This window comes from Salvia splendens, chromosome 12 (assembly GCF_004379255.2).
Source record: "Salvia splendens isolate huo1 chromosome 12, SspV2, whole genome shotgun sequence".
Lineage (NCBI taxonomy): Eukaryota > Viridiplantae > Streptophyta > Magnoliopsida > Lamiales > Lamiaceae > Salvia > Salvia splendens.
The window spans coordinates 27955161-27981993 of record NC_056043.1 but is presented as its reverse complement, the minus strand read 5'-3'; the positions used below and the strand labels follow the sequence as shown (position 1 = coordinate 27981993).

The 26833-nt window shown below is 37.9% G+C and overlaps 3 protein-coding genes and 1 long non-coding RNA gene across 8 annotated transcripts; 1 reads left to right on the top strand and 3 right to left on the bottom strand.

Annotated features, from left to right (window-relative positions):
* Positions 1–422: 422 nt before the first annotated feature.
* On the bottom strand, positions 423–4756 carry LOC121758070 (prolycopene isomerase, chloroplastic-like). Its single transcript, XM_042153509.1, has 9 exons — positions 4450–4756; positions 3447–3670; positions 3139–3249; positions 2598–2651; positions 2194–2481; positions 1542–1733; positions 1283–1441; positions 948–1184; positions 423–860 (listed from the first exon to the last, which is right to left on the bottom strand). The coding sequence occupies exons 1-9, from the start codon at positions 4598–4600 to the stop codon at positions 546–548; spliced, it is 1731 nt and encodes a 576-aa protein (XP_042009443.1). The 5' UTR covers positions 4601–4756; the 3' UTR covers positions 423–545.
* A 3417-nt stretch (positions 4757–8173) lies between these two features.
* On the bottom strand, positions 8174–15699 carry LOC121758872 (regulator of nonsense transcripts UPF3-like). Of its 4 annotated transcripts, none has more exons than XM_042154294.1 (13): positions 15241–15699; positions 14254–14360; positions 13952–14047; positions 13782–13880; positions 13577–13656; positions 12635–12745; positions 12330–12477; positions 11415–11488; positions 10005–10449; positions 9697–9795; positions 9484–9617; positions 9350–9402; positions 8174–8850 (listed from the first exon to the last, which is right to left on the bottom strand). In XM_042154294.1, the coding sequence occupies exons 1-12, from the start codon at positions 15378–15380 to the stop codon at positions 9364–9366; spliced, it is 1572 nt and encodes a 523-aa protein (XP_042010228.1). In that variant the 5' UTR covers positions 15381–15699; the 3' UTR covers positions 8174–8850; positions 9350–9363. The 4 variants fall into 4 exon arrangements, with proteins under 4 accessions (XP_042010228.1, XP_042010227.1, XP_042010226.1 ...); XM_042154293.1 differs by having other exon boundaries at positions 8174–8841; XM_042154292.1 differs by having other exon boundaries at positions 8174–9402.
* Positions 15700–22449: 6750 nt separating this feature from the next.
* LOC121759000 (12-oxophytodienoate reductase 1-like) lies at positions 22450–24042 on the top strand. Of its 2 annotated transcripts, XM_042154485.1 has the most exons (5): positions 22450–22562; positions 22651–22791; positions 22873–23003; positions 23105–23266; positions 23346–24042. In XM_042154485.1, exons 1-5 carry the CDS (start codon positions 22489–22491, stop codon positions 23936–23938), a joined length of 1101 nt encoding a protein of 366 aa, XP_042010419.1. In that variant the 5' UTR covers positions 22450–22488; the 3' UTR covers positions 23939–24042. The 2 variants fall into 2 exon arrangements, with proteins under 2 accessions (XP_042010419.1, XP_042010418.1); XM_042154484.1 differs by having other exon boundaries at positions 22462–22791.
* Positions 24043–24212: 170 nt separating this feature from the next.
* On the bottom strand, positions 24213–26001 carry LOC121759001. The gene is made up of 2 exons (XR_006041588.1): positions 24611–26001; positions 24213–24527 (listed from the first exon to the last, which is right to left on the bottom strand). It is a non-coding gene; the product is annotated as an uncharacterized LOC121759001 (long non-coding RNA).
* Between the last annotated feature and the right edge of the window lie 832 nt (positions 26002–26833).

Sequence of the window (26833 nt, the reverse complement as noted above, 5' to 3'; positions counted from 1 at the left end):
TAAAAAATTTCATTTCTCTCGCGTTCACGGGTCGAAAATGTCACATCTTTTGGTGTATTTACTTGAAAATGTCTCACCGTTTAACTAATTACCATTTAGTACCCGTCTTTTCAATTTTCCCATTTAGTACCCGTCTTTTCAATTTTGGGAATAAAATGTTCCGAAAAAAATTTCAGCACGCTTTGGCGGTCGGAAATACAGGTCCCTAGTGTATATGGCAAGTGAATATGATGAGCAATTTTAGGAGTTACGAAAAAAACAAAAAATCAAACGCTTATATGCGAACACAAGACTTATTTCGTAGATGGTCAGACTAGTGTGGAGATCAATGTAGTTGAGGGTGAAAGGGAGTGTTCGGGGCAACAAATTCCACCTGTGGTAACCAACAGATTAAGGTCTAAGTTTGATATTGATGCCATGACTGCACTGAATCAGGAAGTAATGCAAATTCGCCCGTCACTGTACGACATTAAAATTTATTTGGTTTGACTTGTAATCTTAGCCAAACATAACAACAGTCATAATTTAACTAAGCAATAAGAATGTTACAATCCTACAGCATCAAGTAACTGGGAGTGTTGAGACACTGAAACTAGTGAGTTTGCAACAATGGCTCCACTGGCCGCAACTGCAGGCACACCTATGCCCGGAAAAGTAGAATCCCCACAGCATAAAAGTTGTGAGATGGGAGTCGAGTGGCCGGGAAACGAAGCCTTCCCGGCCTTTATAGCCGGGCCATACGTCCCTCTATTCCGCCTCAGAAACCTCTGGTGCGTCAATGGAGTCCCCACCAACTTAACCTCGCACTTGCCACGGTCGAAATTTGGCCCTAGAGCTCGCTCCACAGCTTTCCACATTACCTGTTATTGCATATCAATATTTACCAACCATTTTATCACTTCATTAAAGGTATATCAATGTTTCAACACTTCATAAAGCATTATTACCTCGCTTCTTTCAGCTTTGAGTTGCTTGTACTCGTCACTTTTGCGATCAAGACCTTCCCACAGCTTGAAAGGCTCAGTTCCTGGTGTGTAGGCATGCAATAAGTGCTTCCCAGGGGGTGCAAGATCGGGGCTTAGGATACTAGGTATCGAGATAAGAACAACATTCTGATCGGCATCAACTCCTCTCTCCCATTCATTCACAACTATGTGATGGATTCCTACATCGTCGCTGATTCCCTAATCAACCATCGCATTTGTATACAACCAAAACAATTGTATATCACATTTTTACAAGAAAGTTCTGTAACATTTTATTGAGATCAAGCAAAACTCACCTCTGCGTCAAAGCCCAAATGTAAATGCATAAATGATTCACATTGCGGGGTTGCTTTGATCCTCTCCTGGTAAGCTTGTGGGAGGACTTCCTTCGGCAACAGATTCAGCGTGTCCCACATAGATGCATTGCTCACAACAGCCTTTCTAGCGCGAACAAACTAAACAAGTGAAATCATTTCGAATCAATGCATGAATTCACATTTGAGAATCTATTCATCAAATATACAGTCACTTTTGTTTTTCTGACTTTTTACTCACTTGTCCATCTCTTAGCTTCACTCCTATTGCTCGGCCATCTTCAACGACAATACTCTCCACATGACTTCTAAGAGACAGGCGGCCATTAAATTTCTTTAGACCTCGCTCGAGAGCATCAATAATAGCCCCACTACCTCCGATAGGATACTCTAAGCAGCTGCCCGGTTTGTACCATTCTGCAAACATGTATATCTACAAAAAAGGGAAGCACAAGGGAAGCACGGGTATGATAAGACATCAGAGATGTTCAAGAAAAATGAATTATTCTTAGACATAAGAGATGTTTCAAGAAAAACTTCGTCATATATAAGAGATGTTTCAAGAAAAATGAATTATTCTTAGACATAAGAGATGTTTCAAGAAAAACTTCGTCATATATAAGAGATGTTTCAAGAAAAATGATTGTTCTTAAAACATAAAAAGAGTAGCCAAAGTATGTTCCAGATAAATGCAGCCCTATACAGCATCAGAGATCACTGACAGATCTTATATCAGTAAACAACATATTATTCAAAATCAATGTAATACGTTATGCAGGAAAGCCAGTCAACTAAACATAGAGCAGATGAAGGAAGATCAGAGAACTTCTGCCTTTTTAGAATGCATTTGAAAGCTAAAAAAATGCTTTTGAAAGCTAGAAAACGAAGGTTACCATCTCTGCAGATAGTACACCGTCAGATCTCACTCCTGCTAGCAAAAAGGAAAGAAGATCCACCCAGTTTCGTACAAAGGGATCTTTTAGCTCCAACGAGTCAAGTATCTCCACAAATGGCCTGACAAGTTTTGTAGCCCCTAGGGCTCCCTGAGGTCCCATTTGAAGAAAAGACTTGAAGAGGGAGGGGGCATATCTAGCACCAGCAGTTAAAAGAACACCTAAGTCACCTCGAATGGCTAATGGAGGAAGCGCCATGGCAGCTGCTGATAATGGTAGTATTGCATCCTACAGTATAGAGTTATCCATAGGGACCACAGGTAACTTAGGAGAATAACATAAATGTAAGCATCTTTTGACTTTCCAAATTTTATCAAAGATAAATGGAAAAAACTTGTACTCACAAGAAGTTTTTTCCATTCTTGTACAGCATTTGGACCACCATATGTTTGTAGATCCTGAAAAATAATACAAGAGCGAACATATATATTTCTATAATCAGAACTTTGACGATTTATATTGTCATGGGAACATCATTTTGTCAGCATTGTTAAGATTAAAGACAAGATGTGGTTATACAGTTCACTTTCTCTAGTGTAGCTCATTTTCTTTATCATCTTTGTCACTTGTTTTCATTATAACCTTGATTCCTGATTTCCTAACCTCAGGATGATTCTGAAGTTATACGATGCCATGCAATATATCTGAAACTGAAAGGTATCATTGCATTTATATTATCTCAAAAAACAAAAAATAAATAAATAGAATATCTCTTATATCAATATTTCATGGAGATGGTATCTTCCAGAGCTTGCGGAAGTCTCAACACTATTCTCTCATCTCTATCTCAATATTGATACAGTAGTTTTTAGGTTTCTTGATAGTAAAAAGTAAAGTAGGAAAGGGAGATAACTAATGCCTCGAAAAATGGCAAAAAATGTTTACCTTGAAAAATTCAGTTGGGCCAATGCGAGACAGGAATTCACCTTCGGGTATGATTACCTTCCACGAGTCATAGGTTGCACAGGGAGGTGATTCACCCAATGCATCGAGGACCTTCAAATTATCCAATAATAAACAACTTAGAGTTGTATGAGTGTAACTTTACAGGCTAACCAAATCCATGAGACACCTGACCTCATGGCAAACACAACATTAACCATTCTAGATACTGCCAGTATATATTTGTAAATTATGGGGCCTACTATTTATTATTCACACAAACAAAATAATGAGAAAAAAATTCAATATACCTGAGCTAGAGGGTTTGCCTGAGGACCTCTTGATTGAAAACCGGAGAATAGAGAAGGACCAGAATCAAACTTGTAATCTTTGATTGTAAATGAATGAGCAGCACCCCCAGGTAAATCGTGGCTTTCCAATACCAAAACATCTTGATCGTATCTAGCTAAGAGTGCACCACAACACAGTCCGCCAATGCCACTTCCTATAACTATGACATCTGCCTCTGGCTTCCCTGCGATTCAATCTGCAGAAATATTAAAATGTCTCCATGGACTTAGGACCAAGCCAAATATAAGAAGACTTCAGACCTGTCTAATTTATCTTGGACAGAATCATACCAAATACCTTAGATTGTAACAATTTTCCAATGGAGGACAACTTCAATAGTACTTTGTTTACGAGGTTCTACCTGCCTTTGTAGATGACAGTAACTGGTCAAACTTATGGGTGAGAAGGAATCCAACGAACTCAAGATATAACCATGATAGACAATAACAGGTCCTTGATGACCATAATTCAACAAGAATTTAGACAGAATATCATCTCATATTCTATGATTAAAGAAACATGAACTGATTCTAACTCTTTATTGCTTAGCGATTGCAACCCATCCCTCATTGATCAAATGTCATGTACAAATATCCTAAGATGTTTTTCCTCTTAACTTATTCACTTACCTGAGAAAAGTGAATTTGTGAAGGGAATTCAAGATAAGAATCGGCAGGCCTACAATTTATGAGAGCTGCAGAAATCTAGCTTATCAAGGTACCTCAGCAATCAAATTTCTATTCTCATACATGTCCAAGTACATCCAAATATATTTCATGATGAAATTTTCAGGATATTTATCAGTAATCTAAATCATATTTCTAGATATCTATGATGAAGATTAAGGTTAAATCATTCAATGCAAAGCTAAAACGTTACTTACTACACCATTTACCTAAACTAGAAAACAAAAATCAACTAATTTATTTTGGTTTATCAGAGAGATAGAGCGAGGGAGCGAACCTGAGAAGGTTTGGGCGAGAAGTGGGGAGCCATTGGTTGAAATTTGCGCAGAAATTTTGATCCTGCTTGTGCTGCATTTGGAATTAGAATTGGAGGTGAAAGAAGGCCTTAGAGGCAGGATAGCGGTAACAGTAGCAGTAGCCAACGCCATGGATGAGATGAAGGTGGGAATGAAGTGGTGAAGCTTGCTTCAAATATACATTTGTGGTGCTCAACTTTACAAAATGCTCTCTTTTTTAACAAACGCAAAATTTGGCTCCGCTTTCATGTCACTTTCTCACACTCCTAAAAATAATTACAAATAGACTGATAGTAAATGATTCGGCGAAGCTAGCTAGCTATATCCTTCGTAAATCAATTGAACTTAACCGGTAGACCATTAGTTGATTCTTTGTGCATGTCTAGTATATAAACTACTCCCTCCCCCGTCCCACAATAATTATGGACATGGGTTTTAAGACATGTAAAGAAAAGTTAGTTGAAAAAGTTAATGGAATGTGAGATCCACTTTTTTATATTAGTTTTATAATAAAATGTGAGTGAAATGAGTTAATGGAATGTGAGACGCACTTACCATTTATGTAAAAATGCAGTATGAAAATTATTGTGGGACGGACCGAAATGGAAAAGAGTGACAATTATTGTGAGACAGGTGGAGTATAAAATTAAATGACATATTACATAATTAAAATAAAATACGTCATTTATCTTTTTGATTAAACAAATTACTAACAAAACATTTATTTTGGTTTCATAACTTATAAAATTATTGAATTTCTTAAACATAAAAAATAAATTGGAAGTTATAAATCCAAAATACAAAAAATTGTCATTTAAATTACAACTTTTGATTAACTTCGGGTCAATTCATAACTTATAAAAATAATTAATTAATCATAACTTTTGCACATTTTTTAATTGTGCCATAAAATTCAAATTTTTGATGAAATTTGTCACATAAATCATAGTAGTAATTTTTAGTTAACTTCTGAATATATTTTTTAGTATAATTCTATATTATGATGGTCGATTTTAGATGATTATTATGTAATTAAAGAAAATATAATGATGAACAGTACAAAAGTCACAACAAATTTCATCATTTATTTTAAATAGCGGTGTGTTTTTATTATAATAAAATTCGATATCTTTTTTCTATTGATTTGATCATTTATACAATCTAGCAATTTTTTATTTGGTCGATATAGTCCCGGGAGCCGCCTTAGAGCATCTCCAGTGGTTGCCCGTCCCACTCGGACATCCACTAGGACTTCCCAAAAATACCTCCTGCCACGTCACTAGGACTTCTCATCCCACTGCCACGTTAGTAGGACTTCCCCTGCACAATTCGCCATTCCCATCGCCCTTCCCACTAGGACTTCCCGCAATAAAATAAATCACAAATTCACAAATTATTATGCAATTTACGTTTACGGAAATAAAAATTTCAACACGAATACGAACGGGAAAATTTAACAACTTCATTAAAAAAACACTTTAACAACTTCATTAAAAAAACATACATGGTTTAAAGAAAACATACATCAACGTCAACCCCTCTGCGCCCAAACCTCTTCGATAATATCGTGCTGAAGTCGAACATGGGCATCTGTTTGCCGCATGTCGGCAAATGCACGCAACCGCTGAACCTCTCCATGAGGTACCCCCATATTCACATTCGCGGTGGCCACGCCGTGACTTGGACCTGTACCCGTATTATCTTCATTGGTCCACTGAGTCAGTTCCTCAGCTTCGTTTTTGACAATCATGTTGTGCATTATGATACATGCGTACATGACATCGCCGATATTGGGAATATACCACTGTCGTGCAGGACCCTTCACTACCGCCCATCGACTCTGGAGCAAACCAAATGCCCGCTCCACATCCTTGCGCGCTGCTTCCTGACGGCTCGCAAAGTATGTCTTCTTTTCTCCGAGCGGATGCTTGATTGACTTCACAAAGACGGGCCAATTTAGGTATATCCCATCCGCCAAATAGTATCCCATATTGTGCTGGTTGCCGTTGGCGACGAAACTGATGGCGGGACCAAGGCCTTTGCACTGATCGTTGAACAGGGGACGTTGATGTCGTTGTTCGACCCGGCGACTCCGAAATAAGCATGCCATATCCACAGCCGGTAGTCAGCTACAGCTTCAAGGATCATCGTGGGATGCTTGGCTTTGAAGCCGGTAGTGTATATCCCCTTCCAGGCGGCGGGGCAGTTCTTCCACTCCCAATGCATACAATCTATGCTGCCCAACATCCCAGGGAACCCGTGCACCGACCCATGCATATCTATCAGGCTCTGGCAGTCTTCGGGGCTCGGACTACGAAGATACCGCTCCCCGAATATCGCTCTCACGCCCGTGTAAAAATTATGCAGACACTCGATGGCTGTCGACTCGCCAATGTGGAGGTACTCGTCGAACATGTCGGTCGCGCCTCCGTACGCCAGTTGTCTGATTGCGACAGTGCACTTCTGTAAGGGCGTGAGTCCGGGTTTGCCTGCTGCATCCTCCCTGATCCTAAAATACAGGTATCTTCTCTCTAAAGCACCCACGATATGCATAAACAGCGGACGATGCATCCTAAAACGCCGTCGGAATAAGGCATCCCCAAAACGCGGCTGCGGGGCAAAGTAGTCCTGATACAACCGAATATGTGCAGCAATGCGGTCACGGGGTACTGTAGTTCGACGATAGATCGGACGAGGTACCGCCGCCTGCTGTTGCCGCTGCTCCCTCTGCTGTAGCAGCCTATCTATCGCACCTTCCACAGCGACCTCGATTTCATCCTCGCTATCACTGTCACTAGTCATTCTAGATATACTTGAAAATAGAGATGTAGAGAGAGAAACTTGTTAACACAAGTGGTGCGAATGAAATGAAGTTCAACGAGCCGTATATATAGAGTTAAAAAAATAAAAAATACCGGACGACCGACCGGACGTCCTACCCCCACCCCACAATGGCGCCCGTCCACTCGGACGTCCCTCGGATATCCGAGGACGTCCGACGTCCTACCTTGATGGGCGTATCCGACCCTTTTGCCACAATGGCGGACGTCCGGTCGCCCGGCGCCGACGTCCGAGTCGGACGTCCGCCGCTGGAGATGCTCTTACTCAACTAATATTGGTTTGATCATTTATATAGTCTAGCAATTTTTTATTCTCGGAACTTATAATTTCGAACCATCTAACTGCGTCCTTTCAAACACATGTTATAAGTAGGGAGTAGCAATTATGTTCAAATAGTTTAGACTTAAAATCAACAGCTACGCCCAACGACCACGTAACTAATCAAATTCATATTCTGATTTTTTTCCTAGTTTTTAGTCCATACATTTAGGTATGATTGTTAACAGTAATTTTTTTTTGTTGAAATGAGACAAATTTTGGTTACATTCAAGTCTAAACAATACTTATATGATATAAAGAATAAACTTTGTTGAGTAAATTTTGTACAAGACTTCTACAAGACAAGTACTGCATATTTCTCTAAATAACTGTATAAAGTATATAGGATTATACTCACATGTTACTTCATAATATTCCAGCACCATCTCTCATCTCTAAAGTTATTTATGCCCATCAAATATTGATATATAAGAGATTCAAAAATAAGATGAATGCCATGAAAATCTCATTCTATTTCTAATCAAAACCGACATAGCTCTATAATTCGGGATTAGGTTTATCATTAGAAGAATTGCATTGCGGATATTGACCCCAAAAGGGAAAAGCTCATTCTATTTCCCATTCAAACCAACAAGCAATGAGGTCAAAGCACTGTCCAGCACTGGCAGTCATTCCTAATTCCCTTTTCCTCAAGATACACAGTTTATAGTTGGGTGTCATACAACTAAAACCACTTACAACTGGGTTTAAACAAAGCTGGATACAGTAAATCCCGGTACTAACCAGGGTCTACAATCGTAAATTTACTGAAACCGGATAGAAGACCGCTTGACAAAACCACATACTATATAGCAGTAGCAGTACACCCACTTCAGATTTGTATTTACAGTTCAGCGAATGAAAGTCATCATCATCCCTGATAGCCAGTAAATCAACGGCAAGAACTGGAGATGCATAGCCTTGTCAATTAGTATAAACCTAACAAAGGGACACCGATCAATATGGTGGTGTTATACGCTTGACATATTCACTTTCTCAACTTCTTGCTCTTTTCCCTGACCATCTTCGACTTATGATCATAATTTCTTAATCAACCAAGCAGTAAATACCATCTGTAGCATTCAGGCAAAACTGAAAGGCCTCTATGGTCTTCCAAGCTAAACACATCTGTCTCCATATACCCTGCATTTGCAGGATATTCTCTCGGGCATCCTGATTTATGCTTCAAAATGGCAATTCACAAAAGCATTTCACTGCAAAAACTGCAAAATTTTAACTACTGCAGTCACCAAAGATTCAGTGCTAGGCCCCAGAAGAACATAGAGTTGTAATGTCATCTTACCAGTACAAGCCAGACAGTTTGAAAGGTGATGTTGAAATTGCAATATTTGATAGTAACGCAAAAAAACATATTTGGGAAAATATTGTGCATAAATAATACAGCATACCATATGACTGCAATCATCATATTCATATCTAGCTTCATGGACACAGATATCACGAATGCTTATTCTTAATACACAATTACCTACACTTTCAAAGGGCTGACTCAGAAACTATGAGTTGTGGTAAAAAGTATAAACTGGATGGTGATTCTCTGCATGAAACTAGACAAAACCTACGCAGCCCAACACTAGCTAGAATTTAAGATTAACAGGTATTACTTATTATGTAATCTGGAGCCAGTAATATCTTGTGTTTGGCAAAAAGAGACGAGAACCAAAATCAATGGGAAATGCAGTCATTTAAAACGAAGCTCACCGTACACAACCAAACTATGTAGCTGACCTGGACTTTTGGACCCACACTTGTTTCTGTAATTTTATGGAAATATATATAAGCATACAATACAATTGAATGATGAGACTAACAGTTGTTCAAGTATAGCAATCGACCTCATTAGAACCATAGCCAGAAGAACCTCCCCTTTTTGAAGATTTCCCCTCTACAATGGAAGAGCCATCTGCTTCCTTCACATCATAAGCTGACCCACGTCGAATCCCATGCCTATAAGGGCCTACAGTAATTCCTAAAGTATCAGCATGAAACTTACAAATGTAAGGGATTATATATCCACTTCTTCCCCAAACTTTAAACGTAAAACTCACCATTGTCAGATGAGAAATGCCTACCACGGCCACCTCCTAGGGGTCTGAAGTCACCACCACGTGTGACCAGCATATCTTGCTTTGATTCTACATGAGTTCCTGAAAGGCATAAACAATCATATAAACCTGATATTAGATAAGATTGAGACCAAAGCACCTTGAACAGAACACACATCATTATCACTTTAGACAGGATAGTGCATAGTAATTAGTAAGCCACCGAAAGCAAATCTTATTAGCGGTTTGATTTCAACAAAGAAAATAATCACTTGAAATTAAATGAAAAACCTATCCGATTAAATATACACCTTCTGCTGCATCCCCTGTTTCAGATGTCTGTGAAGCAGGCAAGGATAATGATTCATCACTTGAATGTAATCCATCCGAACGTCGAAGTGGAGTCCAAACACCACGATCAGGTCTATCCTTGTTCCTTCCCCGTCTCCCCTGCTTCTCGGTGGGTAAAACATGCAAATCATTGGAGACTAACTTGTCCTCAGGAGCCCCATTTGTATCCTTCTGAAGTGATTGCACACTTGGGGGTCGAGGAGGTTTCTTATCTCTTTCCTGAGTAGAAGACTGGATAGGCAGTTCTGATTGTGGTCCCAAAGATGGTTGATTTTGACGAGTATCCCTGCTAAGAAGAATGCTCCTGATTATCTTTCCACTAGCTTCACGCTGCTGATTATGTTTCGGGGCAGCAGTTTTGTCAGGAGAGGCTGTGTTCTGTTGCATTAACGAACCGCCAGAAACCTACAGAAGACATACAAGTGAAATCATGTCTTTTAATCCATTATTATTTCAAATATGCTAAGGCCAGAACAGATATCCAAGATGTAAGCTTGCCTCCAGAAGACAAAAGTAACATTTGGCAAATTCCCATTATAGAGGTATTGGCAACAGGATCGAAGGTGTATCCATATTAATGTGCTTTGAAAGATAAACCAATCATTCATCAATCATCAAAACAAAAAAAAGCATAGTAACGTTTTTATGAAAAACAATATTAATTCTTAACATGATAAGACATAGCACTTTTATTTTGATTAATTTGGAAGAGCTCCTAAAGTGAAGATAATGGAAGATTGGAAGTGAATTATTATAGGGCCCTAAACCCTAAACTTTTATACCTACAAACAATAGAAGATCAGAATGAGTCTATCCTTTAAAATAAACCAAACAGATATATCAAAGGAAATAGAGCCAAAGGCAATGACAATATCCAATTCACATAGCAATTTCATTTTCTTCCCTGTAATGGAGTTCATCTAAATTAGATCTCGGTGAAATTCGAACAATTAATAACTGGGGCCAGTTCGAAACATTCCCCAGTCCTGACAAGAATCCTTAAATAGAGTACAATATTGCAACATGAGATTTTGTAAGAATGAAAAAACCGAAGCTACTCATGATGATACAATTTGATCTAAAGTATAGAATGGGAGTATATAATGGTTAATGGTACTCCTAAAAGCTAACTTTGCAACCTGTACAGCAATAGGTTTCCACAAAAAGACCTAAAGCTTCAGTGTATCAAGCCAAAGGTAAAGTGTGTGTGATGGATGAGGACATCAAAACTGTTGGTGATCATCATACAATTATGAACCATGCGAGAACTACTGCGCTGGATATGCAATTCCTAGCTGACTTGAGAAACTTATTTCCTCTTCCTAGGGACTCAAATCACAAACCATAATACAAAACCGTAAAAGACTTACATTAGGAATTTCCTTTTCTTTTCCTTTTAGAAGTAGGATTTTCTTCTTCCCAGAACCAGTGGATCCTGTACCTCCTAAAACAAATTAAATAGCATACCATGAAGGGACTGCAAGAGATGGTGATAAACGCAAGAATAGCAAAGAAGTTAGAAGTGGAAAGTGATCATCTTTCTTATAGTCTGAAAGAGTCCAGTAACTTAATTGAGCAAAACTCGAAGTACTATGAAGATCAAATTTCACCACACACAAGACATTACAAACAAAAAAATCAACCAACCAACAAACCAACCAGAAACAAATAGAAATATAAAAAAACCCGTTAAAAAGACATGTCAATGGAAAAGTAGAACTCCAACCATTATCATTTACGCATTCAATTGACTAAAATTAAATTAAACAGGTTTGAACATGAATTAAGCCAATCAACATTACTGGTCAAAAATATCACAAAAATATTAAAGAGGCTCCGTTTCCTACTCAAGAGGTCCAAGACAATCTATAGCATTCATGCTCCATTTGTTTATATTTATGTTCCTAGTCTTTTGACAGAGCATATATGTTCCTAGTCCTCTTCCTAGTCTTTTCACATGCAAAAACCAAGTAACCTAGAATGTATCATTACTTTCAAGAATTGATTCATTATCTGCACATAAGATTGGTATCTGTTTGTATTCCAATACTCAATGCTGGACTTTCCATAACAATCATTACAGAATCAAACATACAATCAGAAGAATTAAACCATGCCAGGAACCATGACAAAGAATGTATTGAAATACTCAAATAGATAATGCGAAATCCCTCACTACGGTACAACAATAAGAAATTCAAAATCAAAATGACATTGGATAATCTAGCACATAAAAAGAGCATGTCATCGTCAATGAAATCCAGGTACAGAAATTAGGAACATACCATTTTCCCCTTCTAATAATTCATTTCCTGTTATAGATCCTGAATTGATAGGCTTATCATTCAGTTGTTGAACATCTTGTTTGCGAGCCAATGAATAAGTTGATTTATCTTTGTTTCCCAGAATCTTGGAACTGTCCCTTAATACATACTGTACAATATATAACAGAGTGAGATGTTAGTGCTAAAATACCCAATCCAGTATAAGACAAAAACAAGATTACTGTCCATAATGTCTGTAAATGGGTGTGAAACTCAACACTACGATCAATAGCACTCTCAAGAATCGCATCTAAGAATCTAGTTACCATGGTAGTAGATGTCCTCTTCTCTGAGCCTCGTTTTGAAGAACCAGAGACCGGATTTCTAGATGGCATTCCACCAGCTCTTCTAGATGACTTCCCATTCAACACAGTCCTCTATCAAATTTTAAGACAAATCAGACGTACATACAAATTATACCAAAAAAGTAATACTAAAAGGAGTGGTGACAGAAACAAAGTTAGTGACCATACAACTAGTGATAAAAATCTAAAAATAACTGATAGCAACTGAGAAATTATTTCAGTGAAATGCTGTGGATGAGAGATACAAACAATTCAGTCCAGAGGATTTAAGCCACCACACAGAGCAGAAAATGAAGGAAAAAATAAGAAAAGTTGCAACAAAACTTTACCTAAGCCAAAACTTTAATCTCAAGTGTAATGTATGAAGTACAGTAAATAAGAAACAAAATATAAGCATATCAACAAATAAAAAGAAAAAAATTTTGACTAAAACATTGCCTCAAGTGAAAGCATATCAAGTATTTAAAAAGAACTTGAGAACAATGACAAGTCAGAGTTGCTATGATATCATAATCACAAGGACCAACTTATTATGTCAGGAATTATTCTTCAGGGTAATTTTTGCCTAAGTAACTTTCATATTCTATATATCACAACGTTCACTTGTGCTCCTTCCATCCTCTAAGAGCTAACATACAACATGCTAGCCAGAGCTGGACAAAGGTCTATTTACACTACAAAAGCATGTTTCGCTTGCACACTGCAAAAGAAGTATCAGAGAACCTTGATAGGGGCAACCGGAAAAGCATAATAAATTTGCCACCAATCGCACCACATACTAACGTGTCATATTCTCACAGAAAGGGGAAAATAATTCATTTACTTCCAACAGATTTTTCTTCTTCAATATTTCTCAAGGGGAAAAGGAAAAGCCTGTTGCAAGTAAAAAGTGATGAGACCTACCCGAGCTCCACCCTTTGCAGCTCTTTTCTGACGAACAAAGTCCATTAACGGGGTGACTATAGGACCTTCCTTTGGAGCACCTAAAAGGAAAAAAGGCCAAATGATTCATGTAAAAAACCAAATATTACAGGCAACACAAGCTCATTTTTTATTCTATATAAGCTTGTTGCATTCACAACATGGAATAACATCTAATAAGTCTGACCAGCTCGTTCTGCTTCCTTCCTCTCCAACTGTATCTCTGCACTGGGAAGATTCTCCACGGGCTTTGCAAGAAATTCAAGGAACTCCAAGTATTCAGGATCTACATATTTGTTTACAATTAAAATAAGTCGGATAGCATTCAGTAGCATGTGATGATCAGACATGTATTACCTTTCAATATAGTCCCTTCACGGCCATCCTTCTTGGACCACTGTTTCGGAACACGTTGTGAAGGAGCATACTCAACAATTGTTCTAAACTGTGTTCCTAAGGAGATAAATTAAGGTCACTCAGTCAGAAAAAAACATTTAGTTTCTCATAACGAAGAGAACACGGTAAAAAGCTGGGTATTACTAGTCAAAACAAACCAAAAACAGGAGTAACAAAGCATAAGAAGCGAAGGTGGAAAAGCCTAAATAATAAAAAACAGATCACCATGGGTACTACTTTTTAGTTAATGTTCTGAACATTACCTTTCTCATTAACAAAGACATGCCCCTTAAAAACCTCAGCAAACTCAATTACATCATCCGGCTTGTTAAAGTCAATGTAAGCTCTAGCATATTTTAGATGCTTTGGGCTGCAGAGAAGAAATGTAAACATTCAGAGAGGCACATCTTAAATCATGAAATCAACGACTGAGACAAGCTTACGTATCAAACAATTTTCTCTATGTATCGAATGCAAGTCAGACCACAAAAGACACAAACATAAATTCCAAGAGAATAATTTTTTAACCTAAGAATCCTGATACCCCCACTTCCCTATAGCACGTGAGTTACAAGCACCCAACTTGTGGAGGTCAATGATAACAAAATACAACATAACCTCACTAGAGAATAGTCTTTACCATACAATACAAGCAAACCATAAGGTAAAAGATTGCCCATGTGCAATAAGTGGTTACTTTTAAATTCCCAATGGTCCCACTGAACACTAAGTCCTAAAACAACCCTTCCATGACAACCATATCCAACAGTGAACAAGTCAGACAGCTTCCTTCCCAGAAACATTAGAAGAATGCACCAACAGGCACTAAATTCCTCATCAAAAGCTAAATATCAATGAAGTAACAAATTTCTCATCAATGCACAACACCCTAAGAAAGAAAAATGCATATATAGATGCAGACCACATTTTATTTAGTTCACCAAATACTTTTCTGTGGTTGCAGAGTACTACTAACTAAACTTGATTCCAAAAAAATCATAAATGGCACAAGAACCAATAATCTGAAGTTTTAAAGTTCCTACACCTGAACCAGAAAGTATGCAGATATCACACCACCAATCGAATACCCACCCCCATTCCTGCTTAACTAAGCAACAGATACCTAACAGACAACCTCCACAAAAATACATATGTATACACACCTAACAAGAGCTAAATAATCAAACCACGAAAAAGGCAAGTCCAATCAACCACAATTCCCATGCGAATATACGCAAGTAAAACCCTACCTAGATTTTCCGGGGCGAAAAGAAAACCAATGGTAGCGGCCGGAGAAGCGAGAATCAATATGGTCGACGAGGTTTGACTGAGAAATCGTGGGCGGCAAGTGCCGCAGCACCACCTTCGTTCGATCCAGCGGACCCTTCATGCGCGACAAAACCCTAACACCAATTCTAGATTTAATTACAAGAAAAAAGCAGTCCGCAACAAACTCGATTTCCCGTCGAGATAACCCTTGAAAGCCCCCTAAAATTACATCTTAACGCGGTTTTCAGTAGCGATCAATTATATTTCCCCACATGAGCCCTAATTGTGAAATTCGCATTTCGGAACAGCCATTGCAGGAGAGAGAAAGAGAGATAGCAGAGAAGAAAGTTAGAGAGAGAAGAAGAAACCTAGGAGAGGAGTGACGAAAGAGGATTTTGTGCGTGTATGCAATGTCTAGACTTTTTCCTTTCTCTGCACTTTGTATGAAATATGAATACTTAAACCATGTTTATTTGTAATAATTACTTTCGGCTAATTATTCATTAGTAATAATTTAAAGTATATTTTGTCTCAGTTTTTTAATTAGTTAGGGTATCAGCAGTGGGGCGTCCCTAAGGCGCGCCCTAAAGCCCGTCCTATACACCGCCGCGTCAGCATTTTATCCTCATATCCTTTCACCTGCAGTGGGACGCCCTATAGGTTTTACTATTGTTTTATTAATTAGTTTAAATGTTTTCAAATATATAAATGTAAACTAATTAAAAAACACAACGATTAACTAAAAAACGACAAATACTACATTGATTAAAAAAAAATACACGAGTTAGAAATCGGTGTGCCCGAACTCTCATCCTCCGTGTATGTCCGGTTGAGGTCCACCGGATATGCACCGCTTTCGCTGCTCATGTAACAACCAGTGTCAGTGGTCTTCGTCCTTTTTGTCGCACCGGTGTGCATAATTCCGTACATGGACTGGTACGACAACAGCGCTCTATCGCGCACGTCGCTCAGGCTCTCGCCACTTCCCTGCTCCCTCGAGCAATTCTCGTACTTCGCCGTGAACAGGTTGACTTGCTTCTTAACCTGATCACAGTGCTTGCGGAGCTGCTCCCTATGGCGCTTGTACGCGCTCGGCGGCTTCGCCTCATTGTAGCGCTCGGAGAGTAAATGCGAATGAAAATGTTACAAACGAAGGTGGGGTATGGGGTATTTATATAAATGAATTTTTCGAATTTTAAAAATAAAACAAAAACAAAAACGCGTTGCATCGTCCGCGTCGCCCACAGTGGGCGGACGATGCCCTATCGTCCGCGCTTCCTCCGCAGACTATCTGTCGGGCGAGGACGACGCATCGTCCATCATTCGCGCACCCACAGTGGCGGACGATGGCCGCCCAAGGCATTGGGCGGCCTATCGTCCGCCCCACTGTGGATGCCCTTAACCAATTTCCCATTAAAATTTATAATACTCACAATTAATTTTATATTAAAATTCATGATATTCACCTTCAAGACTTTTGATAGTGAATCTAATGTACCAAATCCAAAATATGACTCACTTCAATAATAAACTTAAATAATTTTGTTTTCTTTCTCATAACTTAATAATTTCACGTTTAAAATTGTGGAATATGATTTTTGGAGTGAATTGTTTTAAGTAATAAACGTATAAATTGTTCACAACGTTTGATTATTTTTCTTTCAAACTACACAGTTTAGCTTTATTTGTACTCCATCCATCCCATGTTACTTGTACTATTCATTTCGGCTCGTTTCAAACTACTTACATTATTTATAGTTTAAGTTAGAATTATCTCATGTTACTTGTACTATTCATTTCGGCTCGTTTCAAACTACTTATATTATTTATAGTTTAAGTTAGAATTAATATGTTAGATTAAGGTAAGAGCCCATTTATTAAATTATGTCTCATTACACTTAAGATTCTAATTTAATTATACTAAAAAATCAATCTTAAATTTACGGCCTAAAATGAAAAGTGCGAGTAATATGAGACGGATGGAGTATTATGTTTGACTCTATACTCTATAATATCGATAACTCAGTTACAAGTGTCGATGAATTGTCAAATGTGGAACAACACCAACTTCAATAGGAATGATTTCAAATCAAAAAGATTAAATAAAATATCTTACTGTTTTAATTTAACTTATACATATCTGCAAGTAGAGTAATATGGCTGGAGACGTATAAATCATCAGAGTTATCAAATGGTATTCTGATTTTTACGAACTTATTACACCAACAAGAGTATATTTTATCTCAACAAATGCCTTTAATTTATGGACAATTAGAAGCTTCCTAACAATAAGGATATACTACTATTATTTTAAAACAACAATTAGGATTTATTGAGAATTATATTAAAGATCCTCTTGTGGATGTAAGGGTTATTTTATTTTATTTAGATACTCTAAAAAGAAATAGGTAAGTTGTGAATTTATTTCCATTCCATAATTTGATTTCATTCATTTCCTTCAAAAGGTACTATACATTAATTAGCACGAGTCTAGTCTAATGCTTCACAATTTCACCTCATACACATGGGCTAAGGCAGGGCCAGAAATTCGATCAATAATATTCTATTCCCCAACCCATAAATTAAAATAAATATATGATAATCACATATAATGTAATGATTTTTTATTCCACCGTGTAGAAATCTTTTAATAAAAATTACACCGCAATTAAGATATTCGATTAACCCCTCGTGCATACTTTTTAAATTACATTAAATTGCAATCCAATTGTTATTTCTTCACTTTGCTATTTTCATTTGAAGAATGAGAGGGCTGTTCAGTAAATATGAAATTTGGACTCATAAGAGCAAGTAGCACTGATTGGACATAAAAGAAAATTGTGACAATAATTATAAACAGCAGAGTCGCAAAGACTAGGCTTTCCACAAGGGAAAGAGGTAAAAATATACACTCACGATTTGCAATTACAAACTAGTGAAAGATATGCACAATGTATATCATCATGTGTATAGCAGTCTGTACACAAGAATACCTCCAATTTATGCCCCAGTCATTCTGATACAACTCTTTACAAATGTGTTTGGGATATCTTACTATCTGTCTTCACAATAAGTCGGGTTCGCATTGCCCTCTTCTCAGCTGCCCAAATATCCAGCACGCCCCTCATAAATCTCCACTGATGAAGCCATGCAAACAAAATCAAAACCAATGATAGAAACAAAATAAACCAAAAAATATACAGTCAACATCATCTCTGTTTATAGGAGGTTCCCAAAGAATGGAACATGCTGTGAGAGGTTAAGGTAAAAACCTATCACCTATTTCATAATCATTTAATATGTCTAGGTGCGTGATCTGGCAAACAATTGTTAGAACTTAGCATTTAAATATCTTTCACACAACAAAATATATTAAAGAAACCACACACACACGCGCGCGCAATATGCCATAACCATTACTCCTAACAGCCATTGCATTATAAACCCTAAAACCTAGCATCAACTTATGATCAGGTAGTATTCCTCAGATAACCAAGTTGCAGCAGAGTAGATTTAGCCACCATATCTCACGCTAATTAGGAATGTAGATTGTCAGCTAACAAGTGGTAAAATGTCCTTGAAATTCTAGAGTGGCAATAGAATCTAGAGTCCTTTATGCATCCACCACAAATTAAAAACTAAGAGAAGAAGCAAAAGATATAAACATCCATGTGCCTTAATTTTGGAATGATAATTTGAAACAGCTCTGGACAAAGTGGCATAAAAACGGAATAATATACAAACTTTGTAGCCAGTTACTTATAGAAGTAGACTAGTAGCAATTAATAAAACCAAATAGCATTTTCCAAATCGAGCATTTATCCAAACAAATCTGAATGATAACTACCAGCTTCCTGGACAAGGCTATGTGGCAGCAACAATAATCCACGCAAGAAAAGCACAATAAAACAATTTGTGAAACTACCAGAAGCTAAAATAAGAAATCATACTCACCTCATTAAACATAAAAACACAAAAGCAAACGACGCTCAATCCCGAAGACCAAGCTCAAGCTCTAACTCATCATCCTCCTCAAACAACTTGAGTAAACGAGCATACTGCTCATCACGTTTCTTTCTTTGCCAAAATTTGAAAAGGAGATATGATACGAGAGCAGCTACTACTAACACCAAACTTATAATCGCTATTTTTGATCCATTGCTACCACGAGGATGTTCTGCTTTTGTTTCATTTTTTGAAGATGACAAGTCATCAGAATAGGCTGCATAGAAGATTTATCATTCAGTTCCGAGTCAATAACTAAAAGGACAAGACTCTTTTGCGATTGCTAGAAAGAAAGAAAAATAAATAAATCAATAAATAAATAAATAAACTTTTTCTGAAGAAAAACTTGGGAAAATTGAAGTGAAAAAAAAAACATCATGTTTTAAGAATTAACATCTATACCTTCATATCTATCAAATTCTTATTTAGGCAACAGATTGTTCAGAAAATTCAGTACATATACAAATTAAAATATCAACAAGGACATCCATGTAGTCAAATAAAGCATCAACAGTTGATTGATAAGCAATTCCAGTAAAGGAACATTATTGCCTCCGTCAGAGGACATTGTCTTCCTCTGATCCATTCATGTCTGAAGCCAAACTTACATAGGGTACAACTTTCTTTGACATCATGTTCTAAACCCTTAACGAACAGTTCCCTCTATACCAAATGTCCATAACAAGGCATGGATGTTTGGTTTAATCTTATGTCTGGCAAATGTTGGAAAGATCAAATACAGCCTATGGTTATTTGAGATACAAAATAGTTCACTCAGTCCTAAATGCTTAATCACAATCACTTCCATCAATCTCTCTTGCATGCCCTTTTGTTCCACATAGCCTCACTTCAACTATCCATTAGTGAAAATCCTATATGATTCGAGTGGTACAGCAAAAGCCTTTTCGATTCTTTTACTAATTGTTTTATGTGTCGGGTTTCATTCACCCCACAACTGAGAACTAATGATAAATTTCATCTACAAATATGATGAGATAGCTAAATATGAGCATTATCATTTTTCCTTAGCTCGACATTCAGCATCTTAGAAAGACCATCAACTCAATCAATATCTTCAACCATTCACTCACTAGTAGTCACTATATCACGATTCACATACTGACATTCCTTTGCTTTCATGTTTTTCTAGTTAGTTTTCTTGAAACTGAATCTCCAATGCCTCTTCAACAACTGGTGTATCACCTCCAACAGTCACACACTTCCATGACAGCTACCCTCAAATCATAAAGCATAAACTGCTGTATATTGTACATTACAAGGAAGTTAGTTTGATAATCAATTGCACTTCTTTCATATAAAAAAGTGAAATATGTCATGCCAATCTCATTCCAGGTCACATATTGGCCTTTAATTATGTCCATGCACTAGCCAAACTGACCAACTTCTGGAGAATATTTCAACAGCTCTTAGGACAAGGGGGCGATATTTCAGTACTCCCTCGAAAGTTTCCATTCCATTTTTCACAACCAAAAATCTACAATCCCAGCTAGCAGAACACATAAGATGCATAACTATTGCTATTATGCAAAAAAAAATTCTTACCGAAACAATATTCTAAACAGAGAATTACACGTGAGAAAAAACTAGTAATCCTGTCCTACTTCATTCATCTGTTCACAGCTGAATGAAACTTTTGCATCTCTAAGATAAAATATCCTTTAGACTTCACACATCTCCAGGATAATATTTAACAGAAAGATACCATTTAGGAGAAATCTATCACAGAGTAATTTCCTCTTCAGTTTTCTCAAATTCGCACCAACACAACACCAAATTATATCCCCAAAACCCGCAAATTTAAAATAAAAAGCGCAACAAAGCAGAATAATTAAACAATTTCCACCACCGTACCAAAATTCAGTACAAATAACAACCTGATAAATGAACCCAGAAAACGACAGAACGGAATAAAATATAGTAGTAACAAATAAAATACAGATTAACCCAAGCATAAACGCTAGAAGTAGAAGGAAAAAAAAGCATAGAAGGAATCTGATATGATCACACATAACTTCAAAAAAATTAAAGTATACTATGACATTGAGATCTAAAGAAGAGGAAACCTGAAACAAAAAAATGAGCAATCGAAGCAAAGAATGCCAGGAGCCGGAATACTCTGTCGCTACAGATCTCGCTCATATCTCTCTCAGTTGAATTCTCTCTCTAATCGAGAAATATCTTGTTTCTGCTGGGGAATGATTACAGCAGCCTGCAATTACGGTTTTTACGTCTACCCAATATCCGAATACCTTTTTTTGTCTTTTTTTTTAAAAAATCAATAAAACAACTCAAATTCAAATATAATTTCCATATTTAGAATAATATACTCCTATTTGAGAACCTTTCTAACAAAATTAATTTGTTATATTACAAATTAATTAATTCTAAGTATTTATGTAAACTTTTGTGTGATATCATTTTATTAAGTGAAATTTGTTAGGCTAGGATTATTTTTAAATGTACATTGACTTTTAGTTATTTTTCTCAATTCTTCATTAATCTTTATTTATCCAGTAGTACTCCGTGTGCTTAGAGAAATAATATTCCTTTGAGCATCTCTAAAGAAGGCATTAAATAGAGTATTTATTAATCGTGTTTCATTTTGTTACCATAAAATTTGGGACTCCTAAATGCACTCGATCAAGTCAAGCATATGGTTGTAAATAGAGTCCAGGTACAATGAGGTTATGCTCTTTCAATCAGATTAACTAGTTAATTTTACTCTGATTAGGGTTGGTCAGAAAAAAATCACAATTCGACTATCCGCGTCCGATTAACCCGCAACATGAGTAGGATTGGATAAATTCATAAAAAAAAATTCCAGGCTAATATTTTAATAAAAGAAAGTAAATATCTGCCGCTCTAACCAATAAAAATGATATTTTTTTTATAATTTAGATTATTTAACGAGGAAAACAAAATCAATTCAGTCATTCAAAACTTGAATTTTATTTTCTGATTAATGCATATTCAGATTCAGCCAGCACAATTAGATATTCAAAACTTGAATGAGTTGTGGACTTATTTATTCAACATGTAATTCCCCTTTCTGACTTCAAAAATGACTCCTAACAACACCAATGATGTAATGGCCTACGCAATTCCCTCTGCCTCATGCATCTATATAAATACTCATTCATGCATATATTTTACACAAACAAAACAAAAAACAAAAACAAAGTTAAGAGATCAAATTCAGAGTCATGGCAGCTGAAGATACTGATGCTATTCCTTTGCTCACCCCATACAAAATGGGAGAATTCGCCCTCTCCCACAGGTTTCATTTCTTCATTAATTACTCCTTTTTTTGTCTCTCTATGTGTGTGTGTTTCTCATTATTTGGGTGGTGTTGCGTTGATGAACAGGATAGTATTAGCACCATTAACTCGGGATAGGTCATACAACAACGTCCCACAGCCACATGCCGCCTTGTACTACTCTCAGCGAGCAACCAAGGGCGGCCTCCTTATCGCTGAAGCAACCGTTGTATCAGACACTGCTCATGGGTACCTATCTTTACTTTTCTTTTAATATCACCCATTCGGGCTTAGTTCTGATTGAATTCAATTGAATACTTTTATATGTAGGTACCCTGATATTCCTGGAATTTGGACACAAGAGCAAGTCGAGGCTTGGAAACCTATAGTCGATGCAGTTCATCAAAAGGGCGGTGTTTTCTTCGTGCAGTTGGTGCACGCTGGTCGCGTCTCTACTTATGGTATCCCAATCTAAAATTTTCTACGTACTATTGTTGCTCATAATAAATAAAGTGTTAGTCCATTGTTACACAATAAAATGTTGATAATGTGCAATGTGCAGATTACCAGCCAGGTGGCCAAGCTCCACTCTCATCAACAAACAAAGGACTGACCCCTGGCCTATATGGAGTAGATTGGTCTCCTCCTAGACAAATAACCATAGACGAAATCCGTGGCATCGTCAATGATTTCAGGCTGGCTGCACGCAACGCTATTGAAGCAGGTTCGTGTCATTCCCCTACGTATCATGCAATAAAAAGAGATCACACCCTCATATTTATTGATCCACAACTTGAATGTAGGATTTGATGGAGTCGAGATACATGGCGCCAACGGCTACTTGATCGAGCAGTTCATGAAGGATCAAGTCAACGACAGGACAGACAAATATGGAGGAAGCCTAGAGAACAGGTGTCGCTTCGCTCTGGAAGTGGTGGAAGCATTGATCCACGAGATAGGAGCGGAAAGAGTTGGGATGAGACTGTCTCCGTATTCAGATTTCAACGAGGCAGGGGACTCTGATCCAGACAGGCTTGGCCTCTACATGGCCAATGCACTGAGCAAGCTGGACCTCGTGTACCTCCATGCGATCGAGCCACGAGCTGTTGGTTCAACGGTGATCGAAGGGTGTGCTGATGGTCAGCTCCTCCCCATGCGGAAGGCGTTTAAAAACACCTTCATCACTGCTGGCGGCTTCGACAGGACTACGGGGAGCGAAGTTGTGGCTGGAGATAGCGCGGATTTGGTAGCGTACGGGCGCCTATTCTTGGCAAATCCGGATTTGCCGACGAGGTACCGCTTGGGCGCTCCACTCAACAAGTATGACAGGAGCACATTCTACACTTCTGATCCTGTTGTTGGTTATACTGACTATCCATTTCTTAAGCAAGCGTAGCTTTTTTTTAGACTGATCACTAAAGGATTATTTTGGGAGAATATGTTTAAGCGTGTGTTGTAGTTTTCCAAGTGAATTTTGTGATTTATATGCTAGAAATGTTGTGTAATACCCACCCCTTTATTACCCTCTTTCTCTTTCGTTATGTTTATTATCGAACTAGAAATTTGTCGCTCTCTTGTCTCTTTGTTTTAAATGGAACTCGTTGCCCTTTTTTTTGGAACTTAACGTTGTTAGTTCACAGAATAAAAGCTAAAGTGATAATCGAACGAACTAAGACAATCTAAAGTATGTTTATAGAATACAATGAATGTTGTACAAGAATTTAAGGATTTTCTTCACGAACTAAAGGTGTCCAAATTTTTATTATACATAGATATATCAAACTACGCCTTCACAACTTCCTTTCATACAAGTTGTTGGGAAGGAACTTAAGAATACAAAAAAAAAATAAACAGCGGACCCTCTCCTCTTCAAGCACAGGCCGCATCTTTTGAAGCCCGATGGTTCGGCCCGGTAAAGGAGGGACGGCAGCCCGAAAATCAGCCCTTTAGCAGCTTAACCTACTCCTCCATCTTTGGATAAGAGTCTGCAGGACTCGGGCAAAAAAAAGAGGAGAAGAGTTTAGGGAATAAGACAACCATTCCTTTCAAGAGTGGACTCAAGGCTTACCTGAAATGGCAGAAAACCTCCAGCCCTCTTCCCCTCCCAACCGAGAGCTGCACCAACAAACAAAGGCAATAAAGATGACTGGTGAGGTGCCAAACTGAACTTTACACTAAGCAAGGAAGGAAGACACCCCCCTTTAACCATAGGAGGCCAACCAAAAAGAGCAAGTCAAACCTTGCCAAAACCTTACACCCCTTGGCAGCACCTGTTTTTCTCACCAGCCATAAGCAAACAAGAGAAGTTAATAGCTAAGTACTAAGAGGCCACATGGGAACAAGATGAATTTATTAGTCAAACACCTAGTACCACAAATAACACCAAGTCTCTTATGTGAAAGGCTGCAATGAGTACAAAAAAAAGAGATATGCCAACATGAAGACAAAAGAGGATCAGCCCATTAACTCTCCCAAGATACACCAAGTTTTGCCTATAAAAAAACCCCATCATATGCATCAAATTTCCCCTTCCACACACATAAAAAATTCAGCATTTTCTAGTGAGAATCGAGAACTAGCAACAGCAAGAGAGAGTTCATCCTCATTTCTTCACAGCCTCTCAACAGGTAACTTTTCCCCCATCCCAAGTCTAAATACCCTTTCTTTTATGTCATCATGTAGAAATAATAGAACTAGAAGCCTCAAGTTACTACCTTTACACCAAGATCAGCAGCTTAAATAGTACTATACATAACATAGGAAAAATCTCATGTTTATGCAAGCTCCTCCAGTTAATGTCGAAACTTTTCCCCACAGCCAACAAATAAATTCATAACTCTAAGCCTAAGTTCAGTTGCAATCTGCCACATGCTCAACCCCTCCAAGAAATCAAATCGATCACAGCAAAACCAAAGAGGTCCCCTAATGCTCAAGTTACAGTTGTCATAGAAATTGCTCAAATTTCAAATAACTACACTAGGAAGAATCAAATAAGGAACTTAGCTTTGGGAGAAAGATGGCTCTTGCCCGAAGTGCCGCGTCGCCGGAGGAAGGCGTGAACGGCAGAGGAGGCGGAGCCGGCGACGCAGGGGAGCGGCGAGTTCGCCGGTCGCCAGAGAAAGAGAGAGAGCTCGACGGAGATGCTGCTGCCTCAATAAGGGTTTCTCCAATTTTCAGATTTGGAGAAAAAGAGGGGGAGAGGACCGAGGGGCAGCCGGCGATGACTCTCCGTCGCGAGGAAAGAAACGACGGCAGCAGAATTTGAGGGAGGCGCCGCCTCTGATGAAATTAAGGATTTAGGCAATGGGGAAGTGATTGGGAGAAATTGGAGTGAAAAGGAAAATGATAGAGCTCCGGCGGGTCTGGCGGCGACGAATCGTGAGAGAGAAGGGAGATGCACCGCTGCTCTCCTTTGATTTAGGGATTTCTCATGTTTGGGAAAAAAAAAAGAATTGTGGAAAAGAGGGAATTAACCGATGGATGAAGGGAGTATTTGGGTTGGTTGATTTAATTAAAATTTTGGGCCACTTTGAATTTAGTAGCTGGGCCGGAGGAATTTAAGTGTGGGCTGGAGTATTTAATTGATGAGGCTGTTTCCAATTAATTAATTAGGTCAATTCTTGTGTAGAAGAAGGGACTACACAAATCAAGAAGACTAGGTTCTAATTATGGACCGAGGGGTTCCTAAGGAGTTAAAGTTGGACTACATAATTTAATTAGTTGGGCCGAGAACATCTTGGTTGGGCTGCCTTTCTAGTATAATTAATTGTGGAGTTAGGCCACTCCTTCGAAATTTTAAAACTTGGATTAAGAAATCAATTCAATTTACGGGCTCTCTTTTTGGCCGATCAAATAATTGATGGTCGGCTAATTAATTCCACGATGATAAGTTTAATTTTCGGATTTTTATTTTAGTACTCGGATAGTTTACATAGGAGGTAACGCTCTTTTGTTGAACGAATAATTGGTAGATCTCCGCATAATATTAAATCACATTATTTAATTAATGCTCAAGGACTTCTTATGAATTAAGGGAAAAGGAATAAAATGGTCACGCATTTAGGATGCATTCATGTCAAGTTATTTGGCTTTTAAAGCCTAATTTAAGTATACTTTATTTCCTAAAGGGACGTCGTCGCAAGTCAAGTAAGACCAAGTCGAGGAACTTTCAAATCAAGGAATTAAGCTCTGAGGTGGGCATTCTTTTCAAAACGTGATTTTAGTATGAAAATGTGGATCTTTTATAAACATGTTTGTCATGACATGTTTTACTTTTACGATTACCTATCTG

Coding starts and splice junctions, on each gene's coding strand:
- LOC121758070 (XM_042153509.1), bottom strand. CDS start 4,600: ATGGCGTTGGCTACTGCTACTGTTACCGCTATCCTGCCTCTAAGGCCT. Junction 3,671..4,449: donor TCTCGCCCAAACCTTCTCAG/GTTCGCTCCCTC, acceptor ATTGAATCGCAG/GGAAGCCAGAGGCAGATGTC. Junction 1,442..1,541: donor TGAAGCTAAGAGATGGACAA/GTGAGTAAAAAG, acceptor TCACTTGTTTAG/TTTGTTCGCGCTAGAAAGGC.
- LOC121758872 (XM_042154292.1), bottom strand. CDS start 15,380: ATGAAGGGTCCGCTGGATCGAACGAAGGTGGTGCTGCGGCACTTGCCG. Junction 10,450..11,414: donor AAGAAAAGGAAATTCCTAAT/GTAAGTCTTTTA, acceptor TGTCTTCTGTAG/GTTTCTGGCGGTTCGTTAAT. Junction 9,403..9,483: donor CTGGCTATGGTTCTAATGAG/GTCGATTGCTAT, acceptor ATAAAATTACAG/AAACAAGTGTGGGTCCAAAA.
- LOC121759000 (XM_042154484.1), top strand. CDS start 22,508: ATGCTATTCCTTTGCTCACCCCATACAAAATGGGAGAATTCGCCCTCT. Junction 22,792..22,872: donor GTATCAGACACTGCTCATGG/GTACCTATCTTT, acceptor TTTTATATGTAG/GTACCCTGATATTCCTGGAA. Junction 23,004..23,104: donor TGGTCGCGTCTCTACTTATG/GTATCCCAATCT, acceptor TGCAATGTGCAG/ATTACCAGCCAGGTGGCCAA.